This window comes from Ascaphus truei, chromosome 13 (genome assembly GCF_040206685.1).
Source record: "Ascaphus truei isolate aAscTru1 chromosome 13, aAscTru1.hap1, whole genome shotgun sequence".
NCBI lineage: Eukaryota > Metazoa > Chordata > Amphibia > Anura > Ascaphidae > Ascaphus > Ascaphus truei.
In genome coordinates this window covers 39254229-39274199 of record NC_134495.1, presented here as the reverse complement: position 1 = coordinate 39274199, position 19971 = coordinate 39254229, and the positions used below count along the sequence as shown (strand labels likewise).

At 44.5% G+C, this 19971-nt stretch overlaps 1 protein-coding gene across 1 annotated transcript; it reads right to left on the bottom strand.

Annotated features, from left to right (window-relative positions):
• Positions 1–8693: 8693 nt before the first annotated feature.
• Positions 8694–17066, bottom strand: LOC142465269 (uncharacterized). The gene is given in 5 exon segments (XM_075569283.1): positions 8694–8976; positions 8978–10206; positions 11287–11410; positions 11601–11804; positions 15463–17066. Coding segments are annotated over 5 exon segments (1812 nt in total). The 5' UTR covers positions 15541–17066; the 3' UTR covers positions 8694–8799.
• Positions 17067–19971: the final 2905 nt, after the last annotated feature.

Sequence of the window (19971 nt, the reverse complement as noted above, 5' to 3'; positions counted from 1 at the left end):
GAGCACAGGAATTTTCCTGCCAGCCAATCACTGATTTGCCGGTATTGCAAAGCCGGGTGAGCACCTTTTCTCAGTCTGTCAAGGGGCATGTGCCAACCTGACACCTCTGCCTCTTTGCATACCGAGCCCATCCGCTGTCCAGGCTCCAGAGTCTGGGCTCTGGCAAAAGGTGGCCAGTTAGCCCTGTGTTAGCCCAGGATGTGGGTACTCAAGCAGAACTGCAGTACCCCTCCTGTTCTAACACCTTGGCATCCCAGAGGCTTTCAAGTCCTGACTCCGCATAGACCCATAGGCACCAAGCTTGGTAGCCATCTGGTCTGCCCGGAATCCATGACTTGGAAATCCCACAGTTAATTTACAGATTATCAGTACATATACCTATTAAATATCTCTTTAATAAAATATACTGTGTCCTGTCTCATGTGTGGTAAAATATATAAGTCCCTGTTCTGGTGTCAGGGATGGAGTGAGTGTATATATTTCCTACACTCACTAGCCTCATTCTTGGCACACTTTACTGAATAGATGAGAGTCGGCTTCAAGGATTTTCAACTCAGAAAAGTTTCTAAGTCCTGGTTTTGAGAACGTAGCGGTTGCGGTTGACATTGCATGCCGAAATCAGTTCCAGGACTTTCGTAAGTACCTACCGGTCAAGGAAAAGGGCTCCTACGGAGGTCATTTTTGCGAATTTCATTCTAAGGATAGATTTATTAATTAGCCTCGTTCCCAGTGTGTTAACACTGTAATTGTGTTACATTGTGTGTATGTCTTTTCCTGAAATAAATTACAATTTATTTTACCTCCTTGCTTTGCTCAATCAATGATCCCGGTATAAAAAGGTGATAATAAACCTGGTCTCCTGTGAAAAAAAGTGGAAGTGTGCACCGCTCCCCAGCTGCGGGTCAACTCTAAGATCTCTCTCACCTGTCTCCTGCATCCCTCAGCCTATCGCTGCCTCCGCCCCCTTGTCTCATTGGACTCTTGTTGCTATATATGCACAGCTCTGTCACTTCCTCTTTGGCTGAGCATAGTTATTGGTAGCCTTGTGTTCCTGCATCTCTATCCCTGCCTCGTTCCTGTCTTGTGCCTAACCTGTTGTTGCTTGCCTCCCTGAGTACCGAGCCAGCTAGACTTGGACCCTTCTCTGGATTACTGACCCCGGCTTGCCTCCGACTATCCGCTCTACTCCATTCCTGACCATGGCAAAACGGACTATCTACTTTTCTACTGGCTCCAACCCTAGACCACTGAACTTCACACTCTGACTATTCTCCTGGCACCTACCTACGACCTCGGCAAGTATCAAGGCTAACCCACTCTCTCCAATCCAGACCCGGCGATCTTGACTATCCAACCTCCAGGTGTGCCTCCGCTGCTGTGGGTGCGCAGTTCTATACTTTCCAACCTCAGTACTGGAGTCCCGCCTTGTTCGTGGTGAGCGCAAGCGTTACACATTCCCAGTAAGAGTGTTAACCCTGTAAATTGTGTTACATTGTGTTTATGTCTTTTCTTGAAATAAATTACAATTTATTTTACCTCATTGCTTTGCTCAATCAATGATCCCGGTATAAAAAGGTGTTAATAAACTTGGTCTACCGTGACAGGCTTATATTAACTTGTGGCAGCGGAGGGATCGATTGAGTCTATGTTATAAACTCTGCGGGGTCTTATAACATAGCGGTAAACTCGAAGATTGAGAGCTCCCAAAACAAGCGGTAACTTACACATGTTTCACAAGGCAGGGAAAACACAGGTTCTCTTCATCCCTTAGCTTAGTGCCTGCGGGCGAACATGGACAAGTGATCAGGACGGTACCGGTCATGGGACCGAACAAAGATTGTTGCCCGATGTGAAAGCTATGGACTGCCGACAGACTGTTGGTCAAAGACTTTACTGGAAGAGGACTTGGAAGCTCACGAAGCCCTGATGGCTTTACCAGAGGAGGACTTGCTTTCAGCTGCAGTTGCAGTGGTAACCCTTCAGCCAGGGGCGCAGGAGGTTAATCCAGCAGTGGTGGCAGAGGAAGTATATGGGGAAGGAGCAGGTGCCCACATGGACATTGTTGGGGCACCGGTTCGGGGGAGTGCGGCTGTGGTAGCCCAGTTTGCTAATGGACTTGCCACCACCAGAACCACCGCACTCCTTGCCTCATGGGGAAAGGGGGTGACCCTGGACGAAAGGGTCCGGCTACATCCAGCCGCACAAGGAACATCAGCCCTGTGCTCCCACCTTGTTAACGGGGAGCTGTAAGGACCCGCACTGCGGGGACTCCCGCTACCAGCGCCTCCTTACCTCTTCTCCCCGCTGCCTCTGGTCCCCGGCAGCGTGCCCCGGACCTCGGCGTCTCCCCCACGGCTGCTCCCACAGTTCTGGGTCATGCGCGTCACCCTTACGGGCGCGCACGGACCCAGGCTTCCCTTTCCTGGCGCCGGGAGCCTGACCCCTCCTCCTCCGGTGCGGCGCGCGCATCGGCGTGCTTCCCTGCCCCTGCTCCACCAGGTCCGCCCCCCAGGCTCTTCTTCCCTATCAGGGCTTCCCTTAGGCCGCACCTCCGCTCCTCCCTTTCCTCTGATAGGTCCCAGTCCACTATTTAGTCTCCCCTCACCATTACCACATTGCTCTGCATAGCTTCTGTACCTTGGTGCGGTCTGCTTCTACTTGGCTCTCTTGTGTTTCAGTCCCCGTTCCTGTCCCTGGATTCTCTGCTGACCTCCCTGGATTTTGACCTTTGGCTTTGGACTTCGATCACACTGCTCTCTGGAACCCCTTGGATTTGGCTTTGGACTGTCTACCTTGCAGTCTTCTATATCCCTTGGACTCGGCTTACGGATCCCTACTACGCTGCTCTCTCCGCTCCACGACCCAGGCTTACGGACACTCTACCATGCTGCTCTCCCTACACCTTGACCATTGGCTTACGGACTTTACCCTTCGACGCTGGAGTTGGCAAGTACTGAACTCTTTCTATTTTTGTTCCCTGGACCAGCTACGCTACTTCCACACTCCGGCCGTGCCCCCGTTTACTGTTAGGTGTGTGGTATTTCTCCTTTCCACCTCAGTCCCGGGGTCTCGTCTGGCTTGTGGGCAGGCCAAGCGTTACAGGAGCAAGCAATGTTTAAATCTCCTAGTCACGTGACCGGTAAATGTAAATGCACAAGAGATACCATACTGTAACTTGTGAAGCAGGGGGTCCCGAGGCTGAAATTAATGCGGTTCAGCTCAGGAGACCCCCTGCTCCTTTACACTATTAGTAAAATTCACATTAAAACTGCTATGCTAATGTTTTTTTTAGTGTGCGGGAGCAGAGGTCTCCTGAGCTGAAACCGCATTCATTTCAGACTCGGGGCCCACTACTTCCCGAGATACATGCCCCGGTATGGGGTGCCGGTATATCCTGCGGTATTTAAATCCCCCGGTCACGTGGGCCGTGACCTGGTGGATTTAAAAATGGTGGGGATACATGCACCACATACCGGGGCCTGTATCTCAGGAAGTAGGGGGTCACCGAGGCTGAAATCAATGTGATTAAGGCCAGGAGACCCCCTGTTCCTGTACAATAGTTTTAAAATTAATATTTAAACTGCACGATCACCTGTAAGAGCCGTGCATGGAGACGCAGCGTCTCAGTGCAGCTCTTCCAGGCTGCAGTTTAAACAAACAGATTCAGTGCGATAGGACTTATTAAAAAAACAAGAAAACAAGTAGTACGATCTTGCATTTTTTGACCGCACTTTAAAAAAAATAGTTTTTTCTTAGTGAATACCATTTTGACACGTTTTAGTGTGCAGTAAAAAAATGCAAAGTCGCTTGACAATGCACTGATTTTATCGAGGTTTAGTGAATGAGCCCCACTGTCTTGATTCTGCTTTAAGAAATACATTCTAATCTAACTTTCACAATCGCTGGCATTTTAAACAAGGATTCATTTAGCCTCCAGGAGTTGTGCTTAGTGTGAGCGCTTAGGTTGTCTTAATCTCGGCTGAAGTATGATCTGACCAGGATATTATGTTTATTTTAGCTTGTAATATCTTAGGTAAGATAATCCAAGAATGGGGAGGGGGGGGAGGGAGGGGTAAGGGATGCTCCCGCATCAGCAGGTAAAAAGTGTATAAGTAATAAGGTGTCGAGCCAAATACCGGTGCAAAAGAGGAAAAGTATAACTAAAGCGGAAAAGAGAAAAAGTTCCTCCTTGAATGCACTCGGATGAGCCAGTATTGATAGTAATGAGTGTGTTAAAAACCTTTTAATCACAAGAGAAGGTTAAAAAAGAATTGTACAGAGGGGCATGGTATATATAATCCAAGGCCAGCCCCTAAAAGGCAAACCAGCAGAATCGTCCTCACTCTTGAGGAGATATGGGTATAACAACACCTAAATGTGGAACTGTGTCGCTCAGATAGTACCCTTTCCTATAATACCAGATTAGAGGGTCCATAAACCATATGGAAATCCTTATGTCAATAATTCAATGAACCTAAAATGATATAGGTCATTGAAGCTAAGTCTGGAGGGTAATTATCTTACACCGACTGGACAGATGGTATATATCTGGGTGATGTCCCTAGTCCACTTAAGCGGTGTGTATAGTAGAAAAACAAGACATGGTGAAAACAATAACAACGCAACAAAGATTATAGTCAAAAAAAGAAAAAACTCAACCACCATGTACATATAGTAGTGAGATGTGTAGCTAAATAGTGTGTGAGCTCTGCAAAGGGCAAGCACAAAGTGTGCTAACGGAGACGCCCTGAGGCACGGTTCAAAGACCGTATCCAGTTATAGCCTCTATATACACTGGCGACACACTTTATTCGAGCTCGGCTAGTCCCACGAATTCGGGTATACCCGGGTGTATTGAGGTTTGTGACTGTTTTCTGCCCGAGTGCATTGAGGTATTTTCCAGGCAGGGATTGAAGCATTTTATTCCCGCTGGCTGCAATACTGCACAGTATATATATATATACTGCATTACAATTCATGAATTTATGCCATCTGGTAGACACGCGAAGCATTGCAGCCTATTAAATCCTAATCATTATCATTTAACAGATCAGCCGCCCATCAGCCAGGCATGAACCCAGGCATGCTGGGAAGGCAAACGCAACGGGGCTTGTCAGAGGTGAGGAGCGGCGCATTCCAGGTATCTGCCAGGTACATACTGGGTATTTGCTCGAATAAAGTGTGTCGGTGCAGTACTCGTTGATGTTTAGTGCAGAGATCAAAATCACAAAAAGCCTCTAACAAAGATTATAATCAAAAAAAGAAAAAACTCAACCACCATGTACATATAGTAGTGAGATGTGTAGCTAAATAGTGTGTGAGCTCTGCAAAGGGCAAGCACAAAGTGTGCTAACGGAGACGCCCTGAGGCACGGTTCAAAGACCGTATCCAGTTATAGCCTCTATATACTCGTTGATGTTTAGTGCAGAGATCAAAATCACAAAAAGCCTCTCTAGAGTCCAGTAGTTAGCACTAATCAGGCCCAGTAGTTATAGGTTGCTGATAAGTACATGGGGTGAGGAACAAACTAACTCATAAATCAGATTAAGTCTCCCTCTAAGCAGGTAAATATAATATATACACAGCTAGGGCTGATAATGGTCAGTTAACAGAACCCCTGATTACATCCCCCTCTCTTATTTGCACATATTATGCTGGTAACCTGAATGGTAGCTATGATAGAGTGAAAACATAGCAGACATAACAATTCACAGTAGATTGTCAGGACAGGATAGTATCTTCAGTCCTAATAAGGGTGCTACTTAGCTCTTGTGTGCACTCAAAAGCCGCTGCACCATCGTTGGTAGAGGGGAACGGCAGCATAATACCAGGGGAGGGGTATTCTGGTCTCGAGGCAGCAGCTACAGCCGCGGAGGCGCCATCTTGGGTGCGGTGACGTCACCACGCTCGTAGTCACCTGACGCACGTTTCGCGCGGGATCGCGCTTTTTCAAATCTACTGTTTTCACTCTATCATAGCTACCATTCAGGTTACCAGCATAATATGTGCAAATAAGAGAGGGGGATGTAATCAGGGGTTCTGTTAACTGACCATTATCAGCCCTAGCTGTGTATATATTATATTTACCTGCTTAGAGGGAGACTTAATCTGATTTATGAGTTAGTTTGTTCCTCACCCCATGTACTTATCAGCAACCTATAACTACTGGGCCTGATTAGTGCTAACTACTGGACTCTAGAGAGGCTTTTTGTGATTTTGATCTCTGCACTAAACATCAACGAGTATATAGAGGCTATAACTGGATACGGTCTTTGAACCGTGCCTCAGGGCGTCTCCGTTAGCACACTTTGTGCTTGCCCTTTGCAGAGCTCACACACTATTTAGCTACACATCTCACTACTATATGTACATGGTGGTTGAGTTTTTTCTTTTTTTGATTATAATCTTTGTTAGAGGCTTTTTGTGATTTTGATCTCTGCACTAAACATCAACGAGTATATAGAGGCTATAACTGGATACGGTCTTTGAACCGTGCCTCAGGGCGTCTCCGTTAGCACACTTTGTGCTTGCCCTTTGCAGAGCTCACACACTATTTAGCTACACATCTCACTACTATATGTACATGGTGGTTGAGTTTTTTCTTTTTTTGACTATAATCTTTGTTGCGTTGTTATTGTTTTCACCATGTCTTGTTTTTCTACTATACACACCGCTTAAGTGGACTAGGGACATCACCCAGATATATACCATCTGTCCAGTCGGTGTAAGATAATTACCCTCCAGACTTAGCTTCAATGACCTATATCATTTTAGGTTCATTGAATTATTGACATAAGGATTTCCATATGGTTTATGGACCCTCTAATCTGGTATTATAGGAAAGGGTACTATCTGAGCGACACAGTTCCACATTTAGGTGTTGTTATACCCATATCTCCTCAAGAGTGAGGACGATTCTGCTGGTTTGCCTTTTAGGGGCTGGCCTTGGATTATATATACCATGCCCCTCTGTACAATTCTTTTTTAACCTTCTCTTGTGATTAAAAGGTTTTTAACACACTCATTACTATCAATACTGGCTCATCCGAGTGCATTCAAGGAGGAACTTTTTCTCTTTTCCGCTTTAATATCTTAGGTACCAAGATAGCATCCATGAATATAAGATCTACCTTTGAGTACAATTTATGGGATGCAGAATAAAATGTGTAGTCTCTTGATTGTGGGTGTTTGTCTCTCCAGATCTAGATTTCTAGACATCTGTGAAGGGCTAGGCCTCGGCCATGGTTTCTGCTGGCGGGCGGAGGCGCGCTGAGGCTGAGGGAAAGCGGGTGCTTTCCCTGGCCTTAGTCAGCGCGCCGTCCGTGGGCGTGTCGGCGGGCAGGCCAGTGACGTCACGGAGCTGGTTCGCCCTCATTGAGCGAACCGCTCACGTGACCGGCCCTGCGCTCCGGCAAGCGGGAAAATGTAAAATTTTCCTAAGACTTACGCTTCCGCGCGCTTGCGGAAGCGTAGGCGTGCCCCTACTAAATCCGCTCTCATTGCGGCTGTAGGGGCTCAGTGCCGAGCGGAAGCGCACCTCCGCCCTCAAGCACTATCCATGGACACGGCCTTATAGTATCATGGTTTCTGTATCTGTTGCGAATTCACATTCCAGGGAAATCTATCTAGAGGAGCCTCAGGGGCCAGGTTAAAGTCTCCTCCTTATATCACCTTTCCCTTCTGCGACTGAACCTAGAGGCAAATACATTTTCAAAGAATGTGAAGCTATTTCCATTCGGAGCATAGACATTTGTGATGATCATGGATAAGCCATGCAGAGAACTTACAGATGAAGCGAGACTTACTGCTTCAGTGACCACAGACAAATAGGTTCAAATCCACAGACTGAGCGGTTTGTCTACGGCACCCAATATCAGTACATTTCGCAGCCCAGGAGTATTAAAGAGGTGTTTCTCGTACCGGGCCAGATAGTCTGTAATAGCTGCTCAAAGGAGTCACAGAGAGACAACCTCTGTGTCTCCCGAGAGCAGCTTTTACAGACTCCGGTCTGTCTTGCTCCTCGATTACATAGATGCCTGTATATGGGCCTCTACGTCATGAGGGGGACCACTAGAGGACCATATCCGGGTACATATGTAATCAAGGGGCAGAACATTTAAATCATGTTTCTATACTGTATTAAAGCAGGGGTCTCCAGAGGTGAATCCCATTCATTTCAACTCCAAGGACCCCTGCTTCTGGAGATATAGACCTCCGCTGGGAGACACAGTATCCGGCTCAGTTGGGGTTTAAAGCTAAAAGTGCATTATTGTGTGTGGTGGGGGTTGTTGGGGGTAGAGGGGGTGTGTGATGGGGGTTGTTTCCCCAGGGTGTCTATGCTATCCTTCAGCGGTTTCTAGAGACAATGGGACTCAAACGGTGAAAGGGTGGACATCATTGGCGAATGGACTAAACACATTTCTAGAAGAGAGGAAACATACGGTATAACCACAACTTTGATGCAGCAATTAAACAGAAAATTATTAAGGTGCACTTAACTTGACTCTAGTAGCTGTCTCTATAGTATAGATGTTTAGTGCATACGGGTCTCTCTTTCTAAACCATCTATACTACCAAAGCGCCAGCGGTGGCAGGAAACACGTCAGAGATTACTTGTTTTAAAAAAGCTATACACTATTGTAAATTCATTTGAACTTCTATTTCACTCCAAAATGAAGGGCAAAGAAGCTGCAGGCTGGATATAATATTTATTTAAGGGCCTCTTCCATCACATAAGGATCTAACTGACTTTAACTTTCTGAGATCAAACATCCACGACTCTCTGTGACATTTTTAATGCTATATATTTTTCTCTGCTGTATCTCTTATGTTTAACAAGCTCTGAACTTTGGGTAAACCATTGCCCAAATTGGGAGCAATTGGTCTCTTTCGTGTGTGAATTTTCTGATGTTTATCAAGACTTGAGTTTTGGGTAAAACATTTCCCACATTCAGAGCAAATAAATGGTCTCTCCCCTTGTGTGCATTTTCTGATGTTTAGCAAGATGTGACTTTTGGGAAAAATATTTCCCACATTCAGAGCAAACAAATGGTCTCTCTCCTGTGTGAATTTTCTGATGTTTAGCAAGATATGCCTTTTGGGAAAAACATTTCCCACATTCAGAACAAGCAAATAGTCTCTCTCCTGCATGCATTTTCTGATGTGTATTAAGAGTTGCCTTATGGGGAAAACATTCCCCACATTCAGAGCAAACAAATGGTTTTACTCTTGTATGACTTCTCTGATGAACCATAAGATTTGACTTTCGGGAACAACATTTCCCACATACAGGGCAAACAAATGGTTTCTCGCCTGTGTGAACTCTCTGATGTGAAACTAACAGCGACTTACAGGGAAAACATTTCCCACATTCAGAGCAAACAAATAAATTCTCTCCTGTGTGAAATTTCTGATGCCCAACAAGATGTGAATTCTTGGAAAAACATTTCCCACATTCAGGGCAAACAAAAGGTTTCTCTCCTGTGTGAACTCTCTGATGTATAACAAACAGTGACTTAAAGGGAAAACATTTCCCACATTCAGAGCAAACAAATGACTTCTCTCCTTTGTGAGATTTTTGATGCCTAACAAGATGTGAATTCTTGGAAAAACATTTCCCACATTTAGAGCAAGAAAATTGTTTCTCTGCTCTGTGAATACTCTGATGTCTGCAAAGAGATGATTTATGAGAGAAGTGTATCCCACATTCAGAGCAAGGAAATATCACTCCTTCGTGAATTGTCTGATGTTTAACCAGAGCCGAGTTACTAGTAAAGCATTTCTTACATTCAGAGCATGTATATAGCCTTTCTGTAGTGTGTGTTCTTTTGTGAATTGTGCAATGTGATTTATTATTAAAGTTTTTACCACATTCACTGCACTCATAATTTATTACGGACACGTTTTTGTGAACTTTCTGTGCATTAGTGTTTCCATTTCCCCACTTCTCAATATCAGTAGATGCATATTTCTCTGTATGTTCTCCGAGAGTATAAATAAGGGAAACTGTGGGATTTTCTTCTTCACGTGAGCCTGATTCCTTAGCAATAATTCTCACAGCTTTTCTATGTCTCTTACTTTTGTTATTTTGCCTCAGGTAATTTGCTACTTGATCATTTTTTACAACACCGTTATCTTCATTTACGATATCTGGTGAGCAAAGAGGAGTGTGCCATCCTGCAGGTGTACTTCTGCTTATGGAATTATCTGTTGGAAATAAATGCACGGTGAAAAAATAAATAAATTAATAGCATAATCATAATTTTAAATTACTGGTTGAACATTTGAATTGGTTTAAAACACGTCCCAAATTGCAATTGGAATATACTGTAAGCTAAAGAAGTACTGGGGCAAAATGGAAAGCCACTCAGGGGTTACTTTACTTTTTATATAGCTATTTTCTGAAATAGGTTTTGATAACTGAACATGTCTAGGCCTTCCTGGAACACAGTGGGTTAAGTTAACCGAGCGGAAAAAACATGTCCCAGATGTATAACTGACCCACAGAAATGGTACCCAGAAGCCCACATCAAATACCAGGGACCAGAGTAAATGCCAAACAAAAGGGATGTCCTGACTCTTTTGGTGGGAATCAGACAAGAATGTATACTGTGAGAGAACCACTGAATGCCTGTGTGTGCTGTAAATGCCACTGGAGTTACACGTTTAACAAACCTACTGTGATGGGAAATAATATTTATATTTGTTATTTTATTGTTTTCATCCTCCAACCCTATTGTACAGCACTATGGAATATATTGGTGCATTATAAATAATAATATTATTAATATTATGTCTGGGGAGGCATGGCCAAGAAGAGGAGGAAGCAGCATGAACAGGAGAAATGTGTGAGCAGAAGGAAGAGAGAATTGTTTGTATGTCCTGTGCGCATCTGTTCTCATGTGGTGTATGTCTGTTTGTCCTATGTCTATTCGTTCTTGTGTCTGTGTGTGTCTGTTCTACCGTGGTGTATGTGGATGTCTGTTTTTCCGGTTTGTGCGTCTGTAGCTATGTGTCCTGTCTGTGTCTGGTTTGCACTATTGGAAGGGCTTCGGTAACTGAGCATTATGAATGAGGGGCCTCGAGAGATAAAAGGTTGGGATCCTCTGCTCTAAAATATCCCGTCCTGAATGACAGAGATGAGCCTGTGGTTGCCCGGCTCTGTAACTTGTTTCTTGTTCCTGACACAAACCTCACAAAAAAAAAAAAAGTGTAACTTGAGCTCCTGTTTGCTGGATCCAAACATAACTGACATCTCTATTAGAATAACAGAAAACTTCCTCTTACCCAGTGAGCTGAGGTTCTGGTGATTCTCCATCATCACGTCCTTGTAACGCTCCCTGTGTCCTTCTAAATACTCCCACTCCTCCATGGAGAAATACACAGCAACATCATCACACTTTATAGGTACCTGAAATACAGAGAATCCCCCACTCAGGATCCAGATATAATAATTGGTCTTTCAAGAATCTTTTCCTTATGGAAAGTCAGGTGAGCAAGGCAGAGAGGAAAATACAGATACATAGAACAAAGTTTGCTCAAGAAAAGGCTGAATGAAGACAGAAAGGTGGTAATATCTAACACTGCCCAGCAGCCCTCACCTCTCCAGTCAGCAGGTGAATGATGATGTTGGTGTGTTCCAGGATCTTCTCAGACATCAGCTTCTTGTCATTGTTTCTCTCATGTATCAGGGAGCTAGTTGGATTCTCCATGATGGGTCTCTGGGTCCTGCAGAATCTGTCTGGCACATAGGGACTGCTGCTGTCTGTGACATGCTCACCATGCTTCTTCACAACAATATAATCCTACATATTGAGAGAAACAGTGTTACGTACGGCACACCTGTGAGCACATACCTGCATACGGGCCAAGGGTTAATACACAGCTCGCAAGCTGTTCCACTTATCAACTTTGCAAAGGTCCCTCAAATGAACAATATCTCCCCTCAATCCATTCCCATATACCACCTGTCACGAACAGCACACAAGTGAGCACGTGACTTAGATATGCAACCAGAGTTAATACACATGGCTACTCTAGCCAACTCACATTTCAATCAGTGATAATACTAATACAGTGATTTGATTATATAAAAAGGATTACAAGAACATACAATTACAGTAGATACAGGACAGTTTCTTAAAATAACAATATAAAACATAAATCTCTATAACATTACGTTACTATGTCAGGATTTTCTCCCAGGGAGGTAACTGGTGCAGAAATTGGACTTCATGTGTTTGGTCCAAAACACACCTCTGTTGAAATCGGATTTTCATAATACCTTGCAAAGGTCTATGTACTATTTTTTCCCCCATTGAAATAACATAAGCCCACTGTAGAGGGAGAGAGGGGGTGGCCCGGTATTAAAGGGGTTGCACCCCATTTGGCCACCAGGGAGACAAGGGGTTAACTGGGCTGAGGTCCAGAAATGTGATTTAAACCTTGTTATGACATGAAAATGTATATTCCCCTGTTCCCATGCTTTATTGTAATATCTGGTTTAATCAGTGTCTGCATCACACACACACACTAGGATCCATCCGGGAGTACAAGGGTTAATAGTTCTTGAGTGATTATAGCCCTTTGTGTAATTTTCCCGCCTTTTCATGCACCATTTTGCAGGGTCCAGAGGCCGCCAATGGAGCTCCATGCGTTTCAATGGCGAATCTTGCTGTTTTGATCCTGTTTCCTGTGAAGACCAGCAGATGGCGTCCGAGAGGAGGAGCGGCGGTTTCCCATTGTAAGTCAATGGGCCCATTGACTTCAATGGAGATTCCTCGAAGGAGCTTTCCAGGAACGAGTTGGCTGCCGTCCAAACCGCAAAGCGGATACTTTTTCTAAAAGAGAGCTTTGATCACTTATTAGCCAAGTTCAACGACAAGTGGCGTGGGAATAAACAGTTCTAGAGCACCTAGAAATAAAATTCTTTTTGCCCCTAGTTCCTAGGCCTCCCCCCACTCGACCACCACCGGGTCCCCGAATCCTGGACCCCCGATAAGGGTCGAACCGAGAAGAGCGGGTCGCGCCATAGGTTCCAATGCCGGCGGCAGAAACAGCTCAAGAAAACGGCTAAGTGTGAAAAGCTGAAATTTAGGAATCCAAAGCTCCGGTTCCGGAGGGTCCAGAGGATCAGGGTTTGGGGTACCTGTAGTCACTGCTCCGGCATCGCTGCAGAACCATCCTTGACCCTCTTGGACCAACCCGACGGAGTATGGACCCCCTTGAAAGTTCAGGACTTTTCCCGTAGACTCCAATGGCGGCCAATCTCCATTGACCGGCTATGGCGGAAAAACCCCATTGACTTCAACGGCGGCGTCGCCCCGTTGAAAGTCTATGGCGGCGGATTCCCATAGCCGCCAACGGCGGCGGTTTGCCATTGAAAGTCTATGGCGGCGGAGCCCATTGTTTTCAATGGGGATTTAGTGAAAAACCGTGATTTAATTCACAGCGGAGTTTTTGTATTAAAATAGGAAATGGTTTAAGGTGTATTTGTGTAACTCCAGTTCCGAAGGTCGTAGCAAGTCGCAAATTGGACCATAGGGTGTCCCAGTTCCGGCATTGAGAACTGGGAAGTTTGGACCCGCTGGACCCAACGGAACCGGATATTTTAATATGTTTGTGTTTTATTTTTAATACTGTGTCCCAAAGCAGGGATAAAACCCAGAGGAAATTCCTTTGCATACCAGGGTAGCATATGGCCAGAGAGGCGACCCAATGTCTAGGACTTAAGTATTGTTCAAAGGATTTTGTCACCCTCGCTGTTTACCTGAGGGCGGAGACGGCTCAAACCAGAGCAGTCTATAAGTGTCCCATTTAACACCTTACAACAAAGAATATCCTGCCAGAAATCCAATTTGGTAGACTAGCTGGCATTCCTGATGCAGATGAGGGGCTACAGAAATGAGACCCCAGAGTTCTAATGCGCATGTGCCAACTAGCAGGGGGGCATGGATCAAAATGTGTTCCCACGTTAATGAGTGGCTAGAGGTAATTGAAGAACAATCACCTGTACTTAATGTTAAGGATAGGGTTACAAAAGATATATAAATCGTGGTAATCCCTATCCCCATTGTCTTCTGATATCATCTGAATTGTTACCTGATTGCGAGAGAATTGCTATGCAACATACTTCTCATCCCCCATTACCAAAGTAAGTGTACTTCTTGTCTTGTTACTGTACTATATCGTGTGTTCACCTATCCAAAGGAATAAATATACTTTATTATATCTAAGCCTTGTTCAGTTCAAACCCAGTTCAAACCCAGTTCAAACCCACCCGTCGTAAATCGGCTGCGAGATTGACAGCTTTATGACTGTAAAAAAACGCCTTCTTTATGTTCTGCCTCAATACATAAACACCCTCAGAACTTCCCTTCTGTAGGACCCAGACACGAGTCACATCAATAGATTTAGGCAGTCATGACGGACGCAACAAGATTAAGTATTTCCATCTTGCCCCTAGATTTGAGCGACAAATGGATGTCTGTCCCTTATAACTTGCTAGACCTCCCATATCGGGCCTTATCGCATTCATATCTCTGTCATGAATGCAAATATCAACATTTTATACTCCTCTGGCACTCTGTAAAACCCTTCCAGGAATGCTTTGAAAACTTTTAACTGGTGTCCTGTTTACGTTAGTGTGGGGAGAACTATAATTTACTCCCATCTCTGGCAAAACATATGTTCTTATCTCTAGATTCTATCAATCGGTCGTAAAAATAAGCCTGGTCAAGGGGTTAGCAGGCCACTTAAATCAAACTGCTGCTTCATTAACCCCTGAAGCACCAGATTGATTAAACAACCTAATAGTTCATGATATTATCATGACAGACAGTAATAAATATCACTGTGCAGAGGAAGAGACAACAGTTGATATGTCTCCTTTTCCTGCAGATTGGTTGCTTTGCAGTAAGAGGGACACGTCTCTTGTCAACAGCTCTATACTCAATCTATTCAGTGCTCTCCCCACCAATTCTGTCCATTGTATCACTGACATGTCTGCACCAAACTCACTGACTCCCCTCTGCCTATATGGATTATACAAACATCACATTAAAAAATATATGTAATCAATACAGGACTTCTGTCACTGTGGATATAACAGAATAATGTAGCACAGACACAAAACATCCATTTTATAATATATTTAGTGGGCCCCGGATCTCCCACTGCACAAACATGTCTCTTCCTGGATCCAAATACATTCAATCACTGGGCCAAACTACATCCATCTCTGACCTTATCTGCTCTCCTACTGCCCAATCGTGTCCTTATGTGTTCCTGAGCTTTGCATATGACCAAACACATTACCTGCCCTTGGGTTCTTGCTTTTTCTCTAATTACATGTGTCCCTGGATATTGCTTATCAAGTACCTCCCATATTAACGCTCTGCAGGTCCCTGTTGTAGTGAGGGAGATAAGAGTGGTGTCATTATGACTTTCTCCAGCAGCCCTCACCTCTCCAGTCAGCAGGTAGATGATCTCCAGGGTGTGATTCAAGATCCTCTCAGTCATCTGCTTCTTGTCCTTGATCATTATCAGTGAGTTAGTCAGATGCACCAAGAAAGGGCTCTGGTTCTGGTGGAAGTGTTTCACAATGTGGTGACCTCTGTTAGTGATATATATTGTACTTCCTTCACAGTAATATCTTTCTACACATGGGGAGACAGCAAGATGTATACGTGACCCTGCAGTGACAGAAAAGGATCAAATTAAATGAGTGTCCCTCCTGCCTGTGTCACCCTGCATGGGAAGGAACAGATGTGAGGAGCTGTGGCTCTGTTCTGTGTGAGGCCGAGTCCCCTGTGGCTGCTGCTGCATGCGTTACGGCTTGCGCGCCCACACAAAGCACAGCCCTCTATGGTGCAGGCCCCAGTCTGCCGTGTGTGCTTGGGCGCCCAAAGCGCGATAACGTGACCGTTGGAAGGGAAGACAAGGATTTTGTCTTGCCCTGCAGTGACTGGCAACCAATGGTAGTGCAGGTAGTTTGTATGCCAGTCCGTGTGTGTGTGCGCGCTGTGGGTGTCTCTTTCCCTGTCTCTATGGAATGTGTGTGATGTATACACGAGTCAGGCAGACTGATTGCTGTCATTACTGCAGCTGTGTCCCTGCCTTGTCAGTCACCGTTATGGCCCCATCCCCCCACACATCCCATCGCTACCCCTAGACCGCAGCTTCCACTGGTGAATGCGCCGTCAGGCACTCCGCAGCACGTTCAGCCACGGTCACCGGTGATCATCCTCACCCTGAAGTGGGAGAGACAGATGTGAGTGGTTGTGGGTCCTTCCTGTGTCACATGCAGTGGGAGGGGCCGCGTTGATCCTAAATGGTACGGTGTTGCGTATTAGATTTTCAGTCCTCCCAGTGACCGCCCTTTATCAGTATACATTTTATGAAGCGTTTTGAACAATAATTCGTGCTCTCTCTCAAGCACTTTATAACGTCCTTATCTTCTTCACTGAAGACCATTTGTGTGACTATGAGGTCATCACGCCATCACCTATGCTAAAGAATATTTATTAGATTGTCAAATAATTCTTAAATGTAATCTGCTATGACAGACCTATAAATGCTCAAATAAATTATTTCATGAAAATCTTGTGATTATTTTTTTACAAGATATGATGAAAAATAGGAGGTCCCATTGTTTCTGAACAGTGAGTGTGTGTGTGTGTGTGTGTTTTTGTGTTTTGCAGGATGCCCATTGACTGTCATAGCGTTAAACCCATAGGGCATTAGTGTGGCACTGTGCCAATCAATTTGTTTATTGGCATTTTTTTTAAATGGAAATTGAATGTGTTTTTATTTGCTGCTGGATGCCCATAGGGTATTGGTGGGACACTGTGCCAATCAATGGGTAGAGGAGATGTGGGTAGTTGTGAGGGTGGGTTTAGCCTGCACGGTTGTATCCTGATAGACATCACTACTGAATTAACATATGGAGGGGGGTAACTCTTGATAACCACAAAGCTCTTATCGCACACGGAGAATGTGAGTGAATTGCATATCATTTATTTGAATCACTACTATCAAAACTTTTTTTGCACTATATGTGTATGTTTTTCTTCTTTTTTACATACCCCTGGATGTGAGTACGTTTCTGACCCTCTGTCTCTAATAGCTGCTGTATGTCAGTGTTATAGTGTGACTGAGTATTACAATAGCTGCTGTATGTCAGTGTGTGTGTGTGTGTGTGTGTATTACAATAGCCGTGTGTCTGTGTATTACGATAGCTGCTGTATGTCAGTGTTACAGTGTAACTGTGTATTACAATAGCTGCTGTATGTCAGTGTTACAGTGTTGCTGTGTATTACAATAGCTGCTGTGTCAGTGTTACAGTGTCTGTGTATTACAATAGCTGCTGTATGTCAATGTTAGTGTGTGTGTGTGTGTGTGTGTGTGTGTGTGTGTGTGTGTGTGTGTATTACAATACTGTAGCTGCTTTATGTCAGTGTGTGTGTGTGTCAATAGCTGCTGTATGTCAGTGTGTGTGTGTGTATGTGTGACAATAGCTGCTGTATGTCAGTGTTAATGTGTATCTGTTTATTACAATAGCTGCTGTATGTCAGTGTTACATTGTGTCTGTGTATTACAATAGCTGCTGTATGTCAGTGTGTGTGTGTGTGTGTGTGTGTATTACAATAGCTGTGTGTGTCAGTGTTACAGTGTGTCTGTGTATTACAATAGCTGCTGTATGTCAATGTTAGTGTGTGTGTGTGTGTGTGTGTGTGTGTGTGTGTGTATGTGTGTATTACAATACTGTAGCTGCTTTATGTCAGTGTGTGTGTGTCAATAGCTGCTGTATGTCAGTGTGTGTGTGTATGTGTGACAATAGCTGCTGTATGTCAGTGTTAATGTGTATCTGTTTATTACAATAGCTGCTGTATGTCAGTGTTACATTGTGTCTGTGTATTACAATAGCTGCTGTATGTCAGTGTGTGTGTGTGTATTACAATAGCTGCTGTATGTCAGTGTTACAGTGTGTCTGTGTATTACAATAGCTGGTGTGTGTGTGTGTGTGTGTGTGTGTGTGTGTGTGTGTGTGTGTGTGTGTGTGTGTGTGTGTGTGTGTGTGTGTGTGTGTGTGTGTGTGTGTGTGTGTGTGTGTGTGTGTGTGTGTGTGTGTCACATCATTACCTTGCTGCAGCCATGTGTGGGAGGGGGAGGGGGTGTGGTTACTTAAAACCCTGCACTGATTGGCTACTCCTTTCGTGATTCATTTCATGCAGTCCATTCTGTGTCTTGTAGTTCATCTACTGTATCTGTACATATAGTATAGGAAGAGCAGGACTACAGCTCCCAGAAACCCTTGTCCGGAAGGAAGAGCTCATGTGTCAAGTAGCAGCCAATCAGTGTGCAGCTGTAGAGGAGGCAGAGGGAAAGGAAGAGGCGGGAGAGGGGGCGGGGCCTCTGGCTGCAGTCACAGGATCTTCATATCATTTCCTGCAGATTTATATCAGTGATTGTGACATAAAATAATAATATAAAGTGAAACATTTCTAATAATCCCTCAGTATAATGAGTCTCTCTCTAATCACAGATATTAGTCACATCCACAAGCAGTTTCCCATTTATATTCCCAGTAACTCTCTCTCAGGGATAAATAAAGTCTGGGATCCTTGCAGCGGTTGCTGAGCCTTGTGAATAAGGAGATGGGACTTTGTCTCAGAGCTGATAGCACAGAATAGTTATAATAATCAGGATCAAAAGAGACATTGCAATAGGAATTCTAGTAGTTTAAAGCCTCAGATTCATTTAACGGGTTAAGGAAAATATATATTTTCAGAAGAGCGGTTAATCCTCCCCTGGCTCCCCCCCCCCCCCCCCCTAATCCTGCATCACATAGGCTCTGAATATGGATAATTTATCCGGGTAGAAAGATTGGAATATCTACCGGGTTATATTCTCTGCCGTCTCCCCACTGGGGATTTTAGCCTTTGTTTGCGCTGTATATATTTGTTCACTTTTTTCGTCGCTATTTAGATTATAAATAAAACTTTATTTGATTTTAATGACATATGATTGCACCCTCATCTGATTAATACTGCCTCTATACAAATAGGTGGTTACATTGCCCAGTACCATGGGATTGTATTTATATATGTACCCAATATATATATGAATGGAATATTTTCCTGCTACCTAGACTTTTGAGTGCACTATTTGAGGGCTTTAGTGACCCCTGGTGGTCATTTGTTCAAGTGTATACATACTGTATGACTATTTCCCTATGCACCAAGTCTTTTTTATTCTGTATCATTTGGTGAGCGGTTTGTTACTATGTTTATGTGGAGTTATAGTTTCTAGCAGGAACCCCCCCCCCCCCCCTACCCCTGCTAATGTTGAACTCCCATGACCCGCTTGGAAAGAGGTCAGTGAACCTTGACTTTTGGTTAATTGAAACGTTACTTTGTGTTCATTAAGACAATGTAACCCTCAAAAATATATATATATATTTTAAAATACTTACTAAGTTACGCCCAGTGCAGAAAACCTGATAATGTTAGTGAAAGTGAAAACGGACAATAAAAAAAAACTTACATTATCTGAGAAAGATGGCATGGGCAAGTAGCTCCTCGTCCATCAGCGCATGGCCAGATCGCAAGGAGAAAAAAGCGAGGGAGACCCTGGAGTGAGCAGCCCATGTATCCAAGAGCTGATGTGGACTGATAACCGGGCTCTGAGGAGTACTCAGGGGATCTGACTGATTAGGTAAACAACAGGTTTCCCGAGCAGGGTGAAAGCTGGCCAGCAGCAGCCTAAGGCTGCGGTCCCACTGATTGGTGCGCGGTGCGTATAAGCACCGCCCCTCAATGGGGCTGGGCCCAGTACTCACCTTCCCGCTGAAGGTGCAGCCGTGCCGTACTCGCAGTTTTTTAAACTCAATGACATTGAGTTTAGAACTTGCGCGCCCCGCCGGCGGTTCACCCAATGAGGGCGAACCAGCTGCGTGAGGCCATTGCCATG